This window comes from Tachyglossus aculeatus, chromosome 10, assembly GCF_015852505.1.
Source record: "Tachyglossus aculeatus isolate mTacAcu1 chromosome 10, mTacAcu1.pri, whole genome shotgun sequence".
Taxonomy (NCBI): domain Eukaryota; kingdom Metazoa; phylum Chordata; class Mammalia; order Monotremata; family Tachyglossidae; genus Tachyglossus; species Tachyglossus aculeatus.
In genome coordinates, this window is record NC_052075.1 from 48,619,179 (window position 1) to 48,635,090 (window position 15,912).

The window sequence follows — 15,912 nt, forward strand, 5'->3', positions numbered from 1 at the left end:
GCACTTTGGTTTTGTTCTCTGTCTCCCCCTTTTAGACTGTGAGCCCACTGTTGGGTAGGGACTGTCTCTATATGTTGCCAACTTGTACTTCCCAAGCGCTTAGTACAGTGCTCTGCACACAGTAAGCGCTCAATAAATACAATTGATTGATTGATTGATTGATTGAAGTGACTTGCCCAAAGTCACACAGCTGACAATTGGCGGAGCCAGGATTTGAACCCATGAACTCTGACTCCAAAGCCCGGGCTCTTAAGAGTCACAGGGTCTGGGTTCTAATCCTGGCTCTGCCATTTGCCCGCTGTGTGATCTTGGGCAAGTCTCTTAATTTCTCTGGGTCTTAAGTGGGGACTCAATATGTGTTCTCCCTCCTACTTGGACCGTGAGCCTAATTATCATGATATCATCAATCAGTGGTTTTTATTGAGTACTTATTATGTGCAGACTATTCTAAGGGTTTGGGAGAGTACAATACAACCGAATTAGCAGACAAGTTCCCTGCCCATGATGAACTTACAGTCTAGAGGGGGAGAAAGACATGACTAAATAATTCATAAAATAATTTAAAGATATGGGGTTGGGGGTAGGGAGAATATCAAATGTCCAAAGGTCATTTGATATGATTCTATCTTGTTCTACCCTAACCTTTAGTACAGGGCTTGGCACACTGTAAGCACATAAACACCACAAGTATAACAAGAAGAGGAAAGCACAACAGTTTCATTTTTTAAAACAAAATGGGGAAAGAAGCCAAGATATGTCCTCTAAAGATAAAGTGCCACTATTTTGTCGAGAGCCCAAGGAAAGTGCAAATTGACTGATAATTTATGCAAATCTATGTAAATGGTTTGAGAGGAGAAAGGGGTGTCCCTAGGACATAGAAGTGTTCCCAAGCTGCCATTATAACAAATCATCTACAAACACCATGCACTTAGTCTCTAGACGAATGCAGTCTGTCCTGTCTCTAGACCCAAACAGTCTCTAGACTCTATGCTTGTTTTATTATTATTATTAATAATAACAATAATGGTATTTGTTAAGCGCTTACTTTGTGCCTGGCACTGTACTAAGTGCTGAGGTGGATACAAGCAAATTGGGTTGGACACAGTCCCTGCCCCACGTGGGGCTCACAATCTCAATCCCCGTTTTGCAGATGAGGTAACTGAGGCACAGAGAAGTAAAAAGCGACTTGCCCAAGGTCACACAACAAATGTCAGAGCCGGGATTAGAACCCATGACCTTCTGAATCCCAGGCCCATGCTCTATCCAGTATGCCTTGCAGGGAACGTGTCTACAAACTCTTTTCATTGTACTTTCTCAAGCGCTCAGTAAAGTGTTCTGCGCACAGTAAGTGCTCAGTAAATATAATAATAATAATGTTGGTATTTGTTAAATGCGTACTATGAGCCAGGCACTGTTCTAAGCACTGGGGTAGATACAAGGTAATCAGGTTGTCCCACGTGGGGCTCACAGTCTTCATCCCCATTTTACAGATGAGGGAACTGAGGCCCAGAGAAGTGAAGTGACTTGCCCAAAGTCACACAGCTGACAAGTGGCGGAGCCAGGAGTTGAACCCATGACCTCTGACTCCAAAGCCTGGGCTCTTTTCCACTGAGCCACGCTGCTTCTCTGCTTGAACATGTCATTAAATATGACAGTTCGATCTGGTCAGACAGAAAACTCTGACAGCACGCAACTGGCCTAGATCAATTCGTAGCCAAAAGCCCCAACTCGATTACCTCATCTGACTCTAATTCAAACAATAACAATAATAATAATAATGGCATTTATTAAGTACTTGCTATGTGCCAGACTCTGGAGTAGATACAATATAATCAGATCAGGCACAGTCCCTGTCCCACAGTGGTATTCATACACTAAGGAGGAGGGAGGACAGGTATTGTTCTCATTTCACAAATGAGAAAACTGAGGCACAGAGAAGTTAGGGGACTTGGCCAAGATCACGCAGCAGATAAATGGCAGAGCCTGGATTAAAACCCAGGTGTCCAGATTCCCAGTCCTGTGGTCTTTCCATTAGGCCACCCTGTCTTCTCCCACCCCAACTCTCAACCCACTCTTTAACCCTACCCCCCATCCTTCCCCGACAATAATGAGAACAATAACAACTGTGGCATTTGTTAAGTGCTTATTATTATTATCAAGTGCCGTCGAGTCGTTTCTGAATCATAGTGACTCTGTGGATATATTTTCTCCGGAACATCCTGTCCTCTGCCACAGTCCGTAACCTTTCTAACTGTTCTTCCATTATTGTTGTTATGGTCTCTATCCATCTAGCTGCCAGTCTGCCTCTTCTACATTTTCCCTGGACTTTTCCTAGCATTGGTGTCTTCTCGGAGAATTAGTCCTCCTGATTATGTGTCCAAAATATGCTAATCTAAGTTGAGTCGGTTGGCCTTCCAAAAGCCACTTCGGCTTAATTTGCTCCAAAATTCATTTGTTTATTTTTCGGGCAGTCCATGGTATTCGCAAAAGCCTTCTCCAACATTTCAAAAGAACTGATGCTCTTTCTATCCTGTTTTTTCACTGTCCAGCTTTCGGATCCATGCTTACTATGTGCAAAACACCGAACTGAGAACTAGGGCAGATATGAGTTCACCAAATGGGAGACAAGTCTCTGTCCCACTTGGGGCTCAGAACGGGTACCGAATCTCCATTTGACAGATAAGGAAACTGAGGCCCAGAGAAGTGATGTGGCTTGTCCCAGGTCACCCACAGTAGGCAAGTGGCAGAGTCAGGATCAGAACCCAGGAATTCTGCATCGCAGGATGGGACTCGTTCCCCAAGGCCATGTGGCTCTCCGCTAAAATGGGGTTATGGGAGATGGATTTTGCTGACGATTGAACTTCGTCAATTAAATGTACTTATTGACATGATCCATTGCATCAACTGTGGACTCTGGCATAAATTTATCCTAGAAAAATCCGTGCAAACCCTCCCTACCCCTTCCCAAAACTTCAGGGGATGTCAAGAGCAAAATCATGAGCAGGGACAACCCAGAGACCAGGAGAGCCAGGGAAGCCCTGACAGGTTCAATTAAACTAAGGCACTATTTCTTGAAACCAAACCTTTGGGCGAGGAACAGATTTATCGAGCCCATCCGTCTTCCCTGTTGAAAAACCAGAAAACGAGCAGCCAGCAAGTTATGTCCCCGGGAAAGAAGTCTGTCCCGATGGGATGGGAGAGGAGGGTGATGGGAGGCAGGGCTTTAACATTATACTTCTGTTAGGGTATTCTTCCCCTAAACCCAACTTCAAAGTGGAGGAAGAAGTGACAGAAAACAACCCAGGAATGTCCCAGATGTCATGGGAGCAGTGCTAGCCTGAATTTGGTCAATTTCAGATAGACTTCAGTTGCCTGTGTGGGCCAGAGAGTGGCTTTCTGAAAATGAAGATTATAATTAAGTTCGAAATCAGGAGTCGGGGGGTAATGCTAGCTACTTTATAAATACACCGTCTAGGTGATGGGGTGGGGGAGCGGATGGCGCCAGGAACAGGAGAGAAGTGGGATGGGGAGGGGCTGCAAGAAAAACCCCACATGTGTCTGTATGTTCTCGTTCTCTCTCTCTCTCTCTCTCTCTCTCTCTCTTTCTCCTGTGTGACCTTGAGCAAGTCACTTAACTGCTCTGTGCTGGTTACTTCATCTGTAAAATGGGGATGAAAACTGTGAGCCCCAAGTGGGGCAGGGACTTGGCCCAGCCTGATAAGCTTGTATCTATCCTAGCACTTGGTATAGTGCCTGGCACATAGTAACTGCTTAAAAAATACCATACAAAAAATAAGTGGACCATCCCTGTTGCTAAGGAAATGAGATCTGCTTCTTACTCAGGGGATCTGGTGGGGAAGAAGGGTGTACCAAGGGTGGGATTCGGCAGGTTTGTCCCGCTTGGCTACCCTGGAGCCTGAGGATAATAACGATGGCATTTATTAAGCGCTTACTATGTGCAAAGCACTGTTCTAAGCGCTGGGGAGGTTACAAGGTGATCAGGTTGTCCCACGGGGGGCTCACAGTCTTAATCCCCATTTTACAGATGAGGTAACTGAGGCACAGAGAAGTGACTTGCCCAAAGTCACACAGCTGACAACTGGCAGAGCCGGGGTTTGAATCCATGACCTCTGACTCCAAAGCCCGGGCTCTTTTCACTGAGCCACGCTGAGGAGCCCTCAGCACAGAGCTCTTGAGGAGTCCAACACACCAGGCCCAACGCCAAGGGAAGAGGCATATGTAAGACATCCGTAAGGGGTGGGGGGCAGTTCGGCCGCCGAACCCACCAGAAACTCACCCGAAAACAGGCCCCGCTCCCTGGTTCCCTGTTCGTTACCTTCATTGAAGTTGTCGTCGGTGGAAATGTGGGTGAGCGGGGACTGGGGGCGGGAGTCCCCGCAGAGGGAGTAGCTGTGCTCCGCCTGGATGAGGGGGGCCGGGGACGCCGGGGCCAGCTCCACCTCCATCAGCTCATTCTTCTCGGACAGGAAGGGGTCATTCAGGAGCTGGCCCAGGACATTTTGGGAAAACTCGTCCAGGAGCTCTGTGAAGTGCTGCAACGACAGGGAAGGAAGACAAGCTCAGAGGCTCCTGTGCCAACCGCCCCGATACAATCGATTGGTTGATCGATTGATAAGAGCACGAACCTGGGCGTCAGGATGACCTGGGTTCTAATCCCGGCTCTGCCCCTCATTCATTCATTCAATCATTTATTGAGCGCTTATTGTGTTCACAGCACTGTACTAAGCGCTTGGGAAGTACAAGTTGGCAACATATAATCTCATCTACCGTGTGACTTCGCACAAGTCTGGGCCTCAGTTACCTCATCTGTAAAATGTGGATTAAAACTGTGAGCCCCATGGGGGACATGGACTGTGTCCAACCTGTTCGGCTTATATGTATCTAGCCTAGTGCTTAGCACAACGCCTGGCACACTGTGAGCCCACTGTTGGGTAGGGACCGTCTCTATATGTTGCCAACTTGTACTTTCCAAGCACTTAGTACAGTGCTCTGCACACAGTAAGCGCTCAATAAATACGATTGAATGAATGAATGAATGAATTGTAAGTGCTTAACACATGCCATAAAAAAAATTATTTCACCTACCAACCCATGAGGTTGCTTCTGTTTTCTACGACTGTGAGCTTGTTGTGGGTAGGGAATGTGTTTGCTTACTGTTGTATTGTACTCTCCCAAGCACTTAGTACAGTGCTCTGCACACAGGAATAATAATAATAGCATTTATTAAGCGCATACTACGTGCAAAGCACTGTTCTAAGCACTGGGAAGGTTACAAGATGATCAGGTTGTCCCACGGGGGGCTCACAGTCTTCATCCCCATTTTACAGATGAGGGAACTGAGGCCCAGAGAAGTTAAGTTACTTGCCCAAAGTCACACAGCTGGAAATTGGTGGAGCCGGTATTTGAACCCATGACCTCTGACTCCAAAGCCCGGGCTCTTTCCACTGAGCCACGCTGCTTCTCTAAGTAAGCGCTCAACAAATACGACTGACTGACAATGAATAAGAGCGCACCTCGGGCTTGGGTGTATTACGAGACTCGTACCAGGCATCGGGAGAAGTGTTGGGAAGGGTTGGAGCTGAGCCTGCTACAGGCACGACTCGCCCTCGGACCCCTGCCAAGCTGCAGAGCAAATCAAGAGGGTTCCTTTTCATTCATTCATTCATTCAATCGTATTTATTGAGCACTTACTGTGTGCAAAGAACTGTACTAAGCGCTTGGGAAGTACAAGTTGGCAACATATAGAGACAGTCCCTACCCAACAGCAGGCTCACAGTCTAGAAGGGGGAGACAGAGAACAAAACAAAACACATCAACAAAATAAAATAAATGGAATAAATATGTACAAATAAAATAGATAGAGTAATAAATATGTACAAACATATATACATATATACAGGTGCTGTGGGGAGGGGAAGGAGGTAAGGCGGGGGGGATGGGGAGGGGGTGAACCCTCAAAAACAAGGGCGGAAACAGCATGCGAACATCTAGGAACAACCTCACGTTCCCCATGGTTACAAAGGGGCTGGACTGAGAGGCAAAGTCGCTTTGGAGAACCCGAATTCTGGTCCCGGCTATGCACTTGTCTGCTGTGTGACTTCGGGTAAGTCAATAAACAAGAATAATAATAATAATTGTGGTATTTGTTAAGCGCATACTACGTGCCAGGCACTATACTCAGTGCTGGGGTGGATTCAAGCATATTCATTCAATCAATCGTATTTATTGAGTGCTTACTGTGTGCAGAGCACTGTACTGAGCGCTTGGATAGGGCAATTCGGCAACATATACAGTCCCTACCCAACAATGGGTTCACAGTCTAGAAGGGGGAGACAGGCAGGTAAACAAAACAAGTAGACAGGTGTCAATACCATCACAATAAAGAGAATTATATATACACGTCATATCCCACATGGGGCTTACAGTCTTAATCCCCATTTTACAGTTGAGATAACTGAGGCACAGAGAAGTGAGGTCACACAGCAGACAACTAACTGGCAGAGCTGGGACTAGAACCCAAATCCTTCTGACTCCAGGCTCATGGTCTTATCCACTAGGCCAGGCTGCTTCTTTGCCTTAATCTCTCTGTGCATCAGTTTCCTCATCTACCCAATCTCTGCACCCAGTAAGCGCTCAATAAATATGAGTGAATGAATCTTCTTCCTCTCTTAGCCTGAGCCGGGTGTAGGAGAGGGATGGTGGCGGATCTGATTATCTTGGGTCTACCCCCGTGCTAAGTACTTTAACATTCTTACTCCTATCACTATTGTTAATAGTAGTAGTAGCATGTCCAGTTGAAGAAATTCACATTTCTTGCTGGAGATGACCCCTGATTTATGGCAGGCAAAGTTTTCGGGAAGATGTAGTCCAAAATGGAGTCAGATTTCTTCATGTACTTTGGAATCAATCAATCAATCATATTTATTGATCACTTACCGTGTGCAGAGCACTGCACTAAGCGCTTGGGAAGTACAAGAAGCATACTTGGAAGCCTCCACCCTAAGCACAGAGCCCCCCATGATTGCAGGATCTTGCCCCCAACCCCATAATAATAATAATAATAATAATAACCGCCTCTATATGTTGCCAACTTGTACTTCCCAAGCGCTTAGTCCAGTGCTCTGCACACAGTAAGTGCTCAATAAATACGATTGAATGAACGAATGAATAAGAATAATGATGGCATTTATTAAGCACTTTTACTATGTGCAAAGCGCTGTTCTAAGCGCTGGGGAGGTTACAAGGTGATCAGGTTGTCCCACGGGGGGCTCACAGTCTTAATCCCCATTTTCCAGATGAGGTAACTGAGGCACAGCAAAGTGAAGTGACTCGCCCAAAGTCACACTGCTGACAATTGGCGGAGCCGGGATTTGAACCCCTGACCTCTGACTCCAAGGCTCGTGTTCTTTCCACTGAGCAACACTGCTTCCCCATCCCACCCTTTACATGGTTCAGTTCTCTAAAACCACTCTCAGCCTTGCTGTTTTCCATCCCGTCTGTGAGGTATATACGTATATATGTTTGTACGGATTTATTACTCTATTTATTTTTTGTACATATTTATTCTATTTATTTCATTTTGTTAATACGTTTTGTCTTGTTGTCTGTCTCCCCCCTTCTAGACTGCGAGCCCGCTGTCGGGTAGGGTCCGTCTCTATATGTTGCCCATTTGGACTTCCCAAGAGCTTAGTCCAGTGCTCTGCACACAGTAAGCGCTCAATAAATATAACTGATTGATTGATTGATTGAGGAGTAGCCTGAACTCTCCTAAACCAAACTCCTCTACCCTTACTCTTAGGTAGTGAGCCCCTTGGAGGCCAGGGACTGCGTCTATAGTTCATCTGTGAACTCCGCTCCCAATTGCTTAGTACAGTGCAGGCAGCACGTGTTGACTAAACACTGTTGTTACTACTATTCCTACTTCCAGCCTACCTCCCAGATGGAACAAATCCACAAACAGGCTCAGCATGGGATTCCGGGTGATTCCCCAGTTAAGACGCATCAACACATCTCATCGGAGCTATGTGGTGCCGCTGAGTTTTGCAATTCCCATTACAGAGACCATCCCGCCCCTTCCTCGCTTGTATCTGCCCCATTTCAGTCCGCCATGTAGAAGCTGCTCAGGTCCTCTACGTCCACCCATTCCACCTAGTGCCCCATCCAGCGAAATGAAAAACAAATTAAAGACGGCAGATTGCCGAAGACCTACCTACCAGCAGACAAATCAACCGATAATAATAATAATAATAATGGCATTTATTAAGTGCTTACTATGTGTTCTGAGCCGGGGGTCAAGAGAGGACTGCCTCCCCTCAAGCAGACTCTAGACTGTAAGCTCATTGTGGGCAAGGACTGTGTCTGCCAACTCTGTTGTATTGTACTCTCTGAAGTGCTTAGTACAGTGCTCTGCACATAGTGAGCACTCAGTAAATACCATCGATGATCTTGATGATGATGACGACTCTTCAGGAAGGTTAAGATACCATAGGTCGATTTTAATCTTTGGTATTCACTGAGGACTTCCTACCCTCTTCTAGACTGTGAGCCCGCTGTTGGGTAGGGACTGTCTCTATATGTTGCCAACTTGTACTTCCCAAGCGCTTAGTCCAGTGCTCTGCACACAGTAAGCGCTCAATAAATACGATTGAATGAATGAATGAAAATGTATGAAGGGGGGTTGAGCTGACACTCACTGGAGAACTAAAGCTTCATGACCCGAACTGCTTCTAAAAGAAGGAGGAGCGGGGGAACAGAAGGAGGAGGAGGAGGGAAGGGAGGAAGAAAAGAAAGGAGGAGAGGGAGGAGGACTCATTCATTCATTCGATCGTATTTACTGAGTGCTTACTTTGTGCAGAGCACTGTAGTACGCACTTGGGAGAGTACGCTCTAACAATAAACAGACACATTCCAAGCCCACGATAAGCTTACAGTCTAGAGGGGGAGACAGATAGTGATAGAAATAAATAAATTACAGATATATACATCAGTGCTGTGGGGCTGAGAGCGGAGATGAACAAAGGGAGCAAGTTGGCGGGGAATGCAGATGGGAGTGGAAGAAGAAGAAAGGGGGCTTTAGGAAAGCCTTGGAGGAGAAAGGAGGGGAAGAAGGAGAAGAAAGGAGGAGGAGAAGCAGGAGGAGGAGGAAGAGGGAGAAGGGGAAAGGGAGAGGAGAAGGGAGAAGGAGAAAAAAAGGAGGACGGGGAGAAGAAGGAAAAAAGAAGGAGGAGGAGAAGGAGCAGATACTACCACGCGACTTTCCCCTGGCCCAGCCAAGCCCCAGGAGACAGAGGCAGCCAGAGTCAAACTGTAAGAGCATGCGTGCTCACTGAGCACTGGCAGTGGCAGTGCCCAGCTGGGCACCAAACCAGCCTCTGGGCACCAACCCAGCCACGAGGCAGGATACAGACGGGGAGCGGCCTTGGGTCCATGAGTCACCGACCCTTCCCTCCACACCCGCAACCCCAGGACAGCATGGGAGTTTGAACCATCTTGCCCACAAGGGGATCTCACAGGGCCAAGGGGCGGCTTTGGCACCTCCCTCCTGCCTAGGATCGCTTGGTGCGATGCATCATCGTGAGAAGGGGGGAAGGCAATTGGCAAGCTCATCTCCCAGCCCTCCCCACCCCACTGGCCTGACTCGAGCTGGAAAGTTGGAAAGTTATTCAATCAACGCTATTTAACGAGTGCCTACTATGTGGCTAAGCTTGGGAGCGGAAAAAAAATCTATTGACAGACCCGATCCCTGCCGTCAGGGAGTTGACAATCTAAAGAGATTTATTTTAGTGTCTCTCTCCCCTACTAGACTGTAAGCTCCTTCAGGACAAGACCAGACTACTTTAGGGTACTTGCCCAAACAATTAGTACAGTGTTCTTCCCCCAGTACGCACTCAGATAACAGGGATGACGGACTGATAGAGGAGAGGTGAAAAGTTCTGTGTCTGACAGACCCGATCCCTGCCGTCAGGGAGTTTTCAATCTAGACAGATTTATTTTAGTGTCTCGCTCCCCTGCTAGACTGTAAGCTCCTTAAGGACAAGACTAGACTACTTTAAGGTACTTGCCCAAACAATTAGGACAGTGTTCTTCCCCCTGTACCCACTCAGATAACAGGGATGACAGACTGATAGAGGGGAGGTGAAAAGTTCTGTGTCTCAGGGCAGCACCAAGGTGACTGCTCTTCGATGGAGTGGAACAGAGAAGTAAACAGGCAGGTAGAGTTATACCTGATATTCAAATAAGAATAGTGGTACTTGTTCAGCTCTTACTATATGCCAAACACTGTGTCATCTACAATCAGATCAAACACAGTCCCTATTCCACCTGGGAAACACAGTCTAGGAGGGTGTCCCCATTTTACAGATGAGGGAACTGAGGCCCAAAAGCCAAGTGACCTACCCAAGTCACAAACCAAACGAGTGCCAGAGCTGGGATTAGAACCCAGGTCTTCTTACTCCCAGAGCTGTGTTCTTTCCACTAAGTCATGCTGCTTTTCCACGTCCTACTCTTGTTCTTTACTGGATTCTATTCTTGTTCTTTTCCTTGCCCCGGTAATTTGTGAAGAGTTCCAGCCCGCATGTCTCCTTTATTCTACTGGAGGTTTTTCAAGGGCAGAAGACGTGTAGGAGGCGGTGAAAGAGTAAGGGATTCAAATTTAAGATACCTCCTTTCTAATCCTGCCTCTATCACTGGCCTGCCATGTGACGCTGGGCAAGACATTTAATCTCTACAGACCTCAGTTTCCTCGTCTATAAATGGGACTAAAGATAGACTGCGAGCCCTGTTGGGGACGGGAACTTTGTCCAAACTGATTATCTCTTATCGACTCCAGCGTTTGATAAATACTACTGTTAATATGTTGCTTCATTTGTGCTCTCCCAAGCTCTCACAAACGGGCAGCAGGGAGGTAGTTCTGTTTCCTAAAGCTCAAGTGAGGACATAGGCATCTCTCAGGGTCTGCCCATCCTCTTGTGAAGTCAATCAGTGGTAAAAATACTACTACTACTACTACTAATAATAATAATGGCATTTGTTAAGCGCTTACTATGTGCAAAGCACTGTTCTAAGCACTGGGGAGGATACAAGGTGATCAGGTTGTCCCACGCGGGGCTCACAGTCAATCCCCATTTTACAAATGAGGTAACTGAGGCACAGAGAAGTTAAGTGACTTGCCCAAAGTCACACAGCTGACAACTGGCGGAGCCGGGATTTGAACCCATGACCTCTGACTCCCAAGCCCGTGCTCTTTCCACTGAACCACGCTGCTTCTCTAGTATACTAAACATTTGGGAGAGCACAATGTAATAGATTTGGTGGACACAATTCCTGCCCTCGAGGAACTTATGGTCTAGTCGGCCAGGGGAACAGACATTAAGAAAAATGACAGATGTCATTTCCCCTAAGTGCTGTGGGGCTGGGATGATTATCAAAGTGCCTAAAGGGTACAGACCCCCACTCTCCTCACCTTCAAAACCCTCCTAGAATCACATCTCCTCCAAGAAGAGGAGTGTGGCTATGTGGATAGAGCCTGGGCCCGAGAGTTAGAATGACTTGGAATCTAATCCTGGCTCCACCATTCGTCTGCTGTGTGACCTTGGGCAAGTAACTTCACTTCTCTGGGCCTCAGTCATCTCATCTCTAAAATGAGGGTTAAGACTATGAGCCCCATGTGGGATGGGGCCTGTGTCCAACCTAACTGGTATCCATCCCAGCGCTTAGTACAGTGCCTGGAACATAGTATGGGTTTAACAAATGCCATTTAAAAAAAAAAAGAGGCTTTCCCAGACTATCATTTCCTCTATTCACCCTCTCCTCTTCTATAGACTGTTAATTCCTTGTGGGCAGGGAATGTGTCTACCACCTATGTTATACTGACTTTCCCAATCAGTACAGTGTTATGCACGCAGCAAATGTTCAATAAATACGACTGACTGATCATTTGAGTATGCACTTGGATGTGTACTCCTTATGCACTTTGATACGCAACCCAGCCCCACAATTACTTAGGTAAATATTCTTATGCTCTACTATTCCTCCTCTCCCTAATCTACTTTAGCATCTGTTCTCCCTGTAATAATAATAACTACTGTGATATTTGTTAAGAACTTACTGTGGTTCCAGGCTCTGTTCTAAGCACTGGGGTAGATACAGGGTAATCAGGTCGGACACAGTCCCTGCCCAATATGAGAGTCACAGTCTAAGTAGGAGAGAGAGCAGGGATTGAATTCCCATTTTTCAGACGAGGAAACTGAGGCAAGTGACATGCCCAAGGACACAGCAGGCAAGTGGTGCAGCAGGGATTAGGCCCCAGGTCCACTGATTCCCAGCCTGTGCTCTTTTCACTAAGCCAAGACCATAAGCTCCCAGAGATTGCACCTACCAACTCTGCTGTACCGTACTTTCTTAAGTGCTTAATACAGTGCCCTGCACATAGTAAGCACTCAAATAAACACCACTGATTGACTGAGAAGGAAGGGCGAAGAGATGGGGAAAGTGAGGACTTAGTCAGAGGAGATGTGGTTTTAGTTAGGCTTGGAAGATGGGGAGAGTGAAGGATTAGCCAGGAGGCAAGAAGAGTAGAAACGGTATTTGCTGAGCAACTACGGAGCGCAGGGTACGGTACTAAACGTGTGGCAGTTCGGTTTTGGCACAGCAAAGGTGTTGAGTCAATTTTATTAGGTTCCCCAGCTCTCCAGGCACAAACACCCTGGAGTGTGCCCAGGGAGCCCCACCTCTAGACGTGTACCCGGTGTTCATGGCTGGGCCCATTCTCTCAAGATTACTCATCTGCTGACTTTACAGAGCTGCGTGCTTACTGAAATCCAGCTGTTAACCCGAAGGGAAGGAGCGGGGAGGTGTCTAGAAAGTCTTCAGCCAGTCGAGGGGGAGTGTAACGTCTAATGCTTGGCACCTAGTAAGTGCTTTACAATAATAATAATTACTCTGTGGTCTCAGAAAAGGGGCTGTGTTCTTCTCCCAGCTCCAGCCCAGTGAGCCTTCTTAGTGAATGAGGGCTATCCCCCTTCCCCTCCTGGCAGTGATGATGAAAACGTTGAAAAGAAAACGCTAACAGGTCTTTGTATGATGTGGGTAAGGGCATCACAAAAAAGAGATTTAATAACATCTTAACTCATCAGGGACTGTGAAGAGCCAGGATCACAGAGCATGGACCAGTTAACCAACTAATCAATACGATTTACTGAAAGCTTGCTGGCTGTACTAAGGGCTTGGGAGGGAACAATACAGATAAGAGAAATGGATGGAGGTAATGGAGTTTACAAGCACCTTGTTAATAATTACTATTACGGAATGTATTAAGGCCTGGGGTAAATACAAGGCGATCAGATCGGACATGTTCCCTGTCCCACTAGGGTCTCACAGTCTAAGAGGGAAGGAGAACAGGTATTTTAACTCCACTTTGCCAATGAGGAAAGCAGGCTTCAGAGAAGTTGACTGGCCTCAGAGAGTTTAAATCACTTGCTCCCAGGTCACCCAGTAAGACAGTGGTAGAAGTGGGTCTCCGCTAGGCTTGGGACAGTACAGTCCAACAACGTTGATGGGCATATTCCCTACCCACAATGAGCTCACGCTGTAGGCTTCAAAAAGAAAAAACACTCATTTATCTTCCAATATTCTGTTAAAGATGATGGAAATAGTGGCCCTCCCTACCCGAATCCCCACTGCAGAGCCACCATCCTAATCCCAAGGGCCCATTTAGACTGGCAGAGGGAGCCTGGGCACTGCCTATGTTATCGCTAGTATTATTATTATTATTGTTATTATTATTATTATTATTATTATCAGTATTATTGCCATCGAGTCATTTCCCAAGCACGAGCTTGGGAGTCAGAGGTCATGGGTTCAAATACCGGCTCCGCCACTTGTCAGCTGGGTGACTTTGGGCAAGTCACTTCACTTTTCTGTGCCTCAGTTACCTCATCTGTAAAATAGGGATTAAGATTGTGAACCCCGCGTGGGAAAACCTGATCACCTTGTATCCTTCCCAGCGCTTAGAACAGTGCTTTGCACATAGTAAGCGCTTAATAAATGCCATTATTATTATTATTATTATTATTATTATTATTATTTCCGATTCATAGCGACTCCCCAGATATACTTTCTCCAGAACATCCTGTCGTCTGCCATGATCCTCAACCTCCCTAACACTTCTTCCGTTATCATTGTTATGGTCTCTATCCATCTAGCTGCTGGTCTGCCTCTTGTTTTCTCTGGACTTTTCTTAGCATTAGTGTCTTCTCCAGAGAATTAGCTCTCCTGATTATGTGTCCAAAATATGCTAATCCAAGTCGAGTTATTTGGCCTTCCAAAGGCCACTTTGGTTTAATTGCTATGTACATATCTTTAAATTACATATTATAAATTATGTATTTATTCCTCCGAATGCCTGCCTCCCCCTCTAGATTATAAGCTCCTTATAGCAGGGAACGTATCTGCTAATTCTGTGGTATTGTACTTTCCCAAGTGCTTAGTACAGTGCTCTGCACATAGTAACCACTCAATAAATACGATTGATTGATTGATAAACCACCTCACTTACCATCAGCGCTTAGAACAGTGCTTTGCACATAGTAAGCGCTTAATAAATGCCAAAAAAAAAAGCCAGCCCAGCCAGGGGGATACCGAATTCACTTGTACAACTGCGCCTTCCCATTTTAGAGGACCACATAAAAGATTATTTTTAGACCTCTTAATTGTAAGCAGGGAGACTCACCTATAGAGGGGAAGAGGAGGAACAGAAAGGAGATGAAAAGGAGATAAGAAGAAAACAGACACAGGTCAGAAGAGGCTCAGAAAGGCAAGAACAATTTTGGAGGGGATGTGTCACTGACAATGCCTATTGTATGCAGAAATTGAAGGGATATAGTCTCAAGTGCCCTTTACCTTCTCCTTCATCGAGTGTTTACGGAGTACATAGCACTGTACTAAGCACTTAGATGAGTACAATAGTCTAAGTAGCAAATTCCCTCCCTCAAAGCTGACAACCTAAAGGAGGAGGCAGACATTAAAATAAATTGCAGGTAAGGGAAGCAACAGAAATTACTTAAGTCTTGTGGGAGTGGGGTGACTACTTCAAGGCTTAGGTGGTGAGAACTCCTATGCATAAGACCCCACAGCAGAAAGGGAAATACGGAGGAGAGATGAGCGATTAAGCAGGGAAGGCTTTCCAGAGGAAATATACTTTTAGCAGAGCTTTGGAGAAGGGGAGACTAGTGGTCTTTTGGCTGTTTTCTTCCTTCTCCTCTTCCCTAATTACAAGACCTAATTTTTACATGACTCACCAAATCATCCACCCCTATTTAAACGTTACAAAAATTAGGCCCCAAAGCGGGACAGTTATGTGAGTAAATACGTTCGAGTGCTTGCTGTCGGCAGAGGCAGGGAAAGGAAAGGGCAGAGAGTACAGGTTTATCCAAAATCTTTTGGGAAATGAGGGAATAGGCCCAGAGTAGGCCTCAAGGCTGTCACTAACCCCAATCCTTCCTTTACACTGTTCCTGGGGGTGGACAGCGGATAGTGGATCTAGGGAGGTCACAGCTGGTACTCGCTCTGGGCACAAGAAGCATTTAATCAAACCTGCTCTGGGCACAAGAGGCTCTTAATCAAACCTGCTCCGGGCACAAGAGGCACTTAATCAAACCATCCCTTCTACCATGAGGCAAAGCAAACCCAGTCCTGTGTGAGTTTTCTCCCCCAGTGGCAATTTGGCCTCTTGGCTGACACACAGCAACTATGTTTTACTCATTCAATCGTATTTATTGAGCACTTGCCGTGTGCAAAGCACTGTGCTCAAAGGGTACTGTGTTTAGCAATCTGCCCAGTCCCATGCAGGGAGACAGGGAGGTAAGAAAATGGCCAATTATTTATTATTATTAT

The 15,912-nt window shown here is 46.3% G+C and overlaps 1 protein-coding gene across 2 annotated transcripts in view; it reads right to left on the reverse strand.

Moving 5' to 3' along the window:
* Nucleotides 1–15,912, reverse strand: part of CREB3L2 (cAMP responsive element binding protein 3 like 2) — a 101,491-nt gene that overhangs the window by 31,887 nt on the left and 53,692 nt on the right. For both annotated transcript variants that reach the window (XM_038753197.1, XM_038753196.1), the window contains exon 2: nucleotides 4,337–4,553. In XM_038753197.1, coding sequence (XP_038609125.1) covers nucleotides 4,337–4,553 — 217 coding nt within the window. The remainder of the gene's footprint in view (nucleotides 1–4,336; nucleotides 4,554–15,912) is intronic.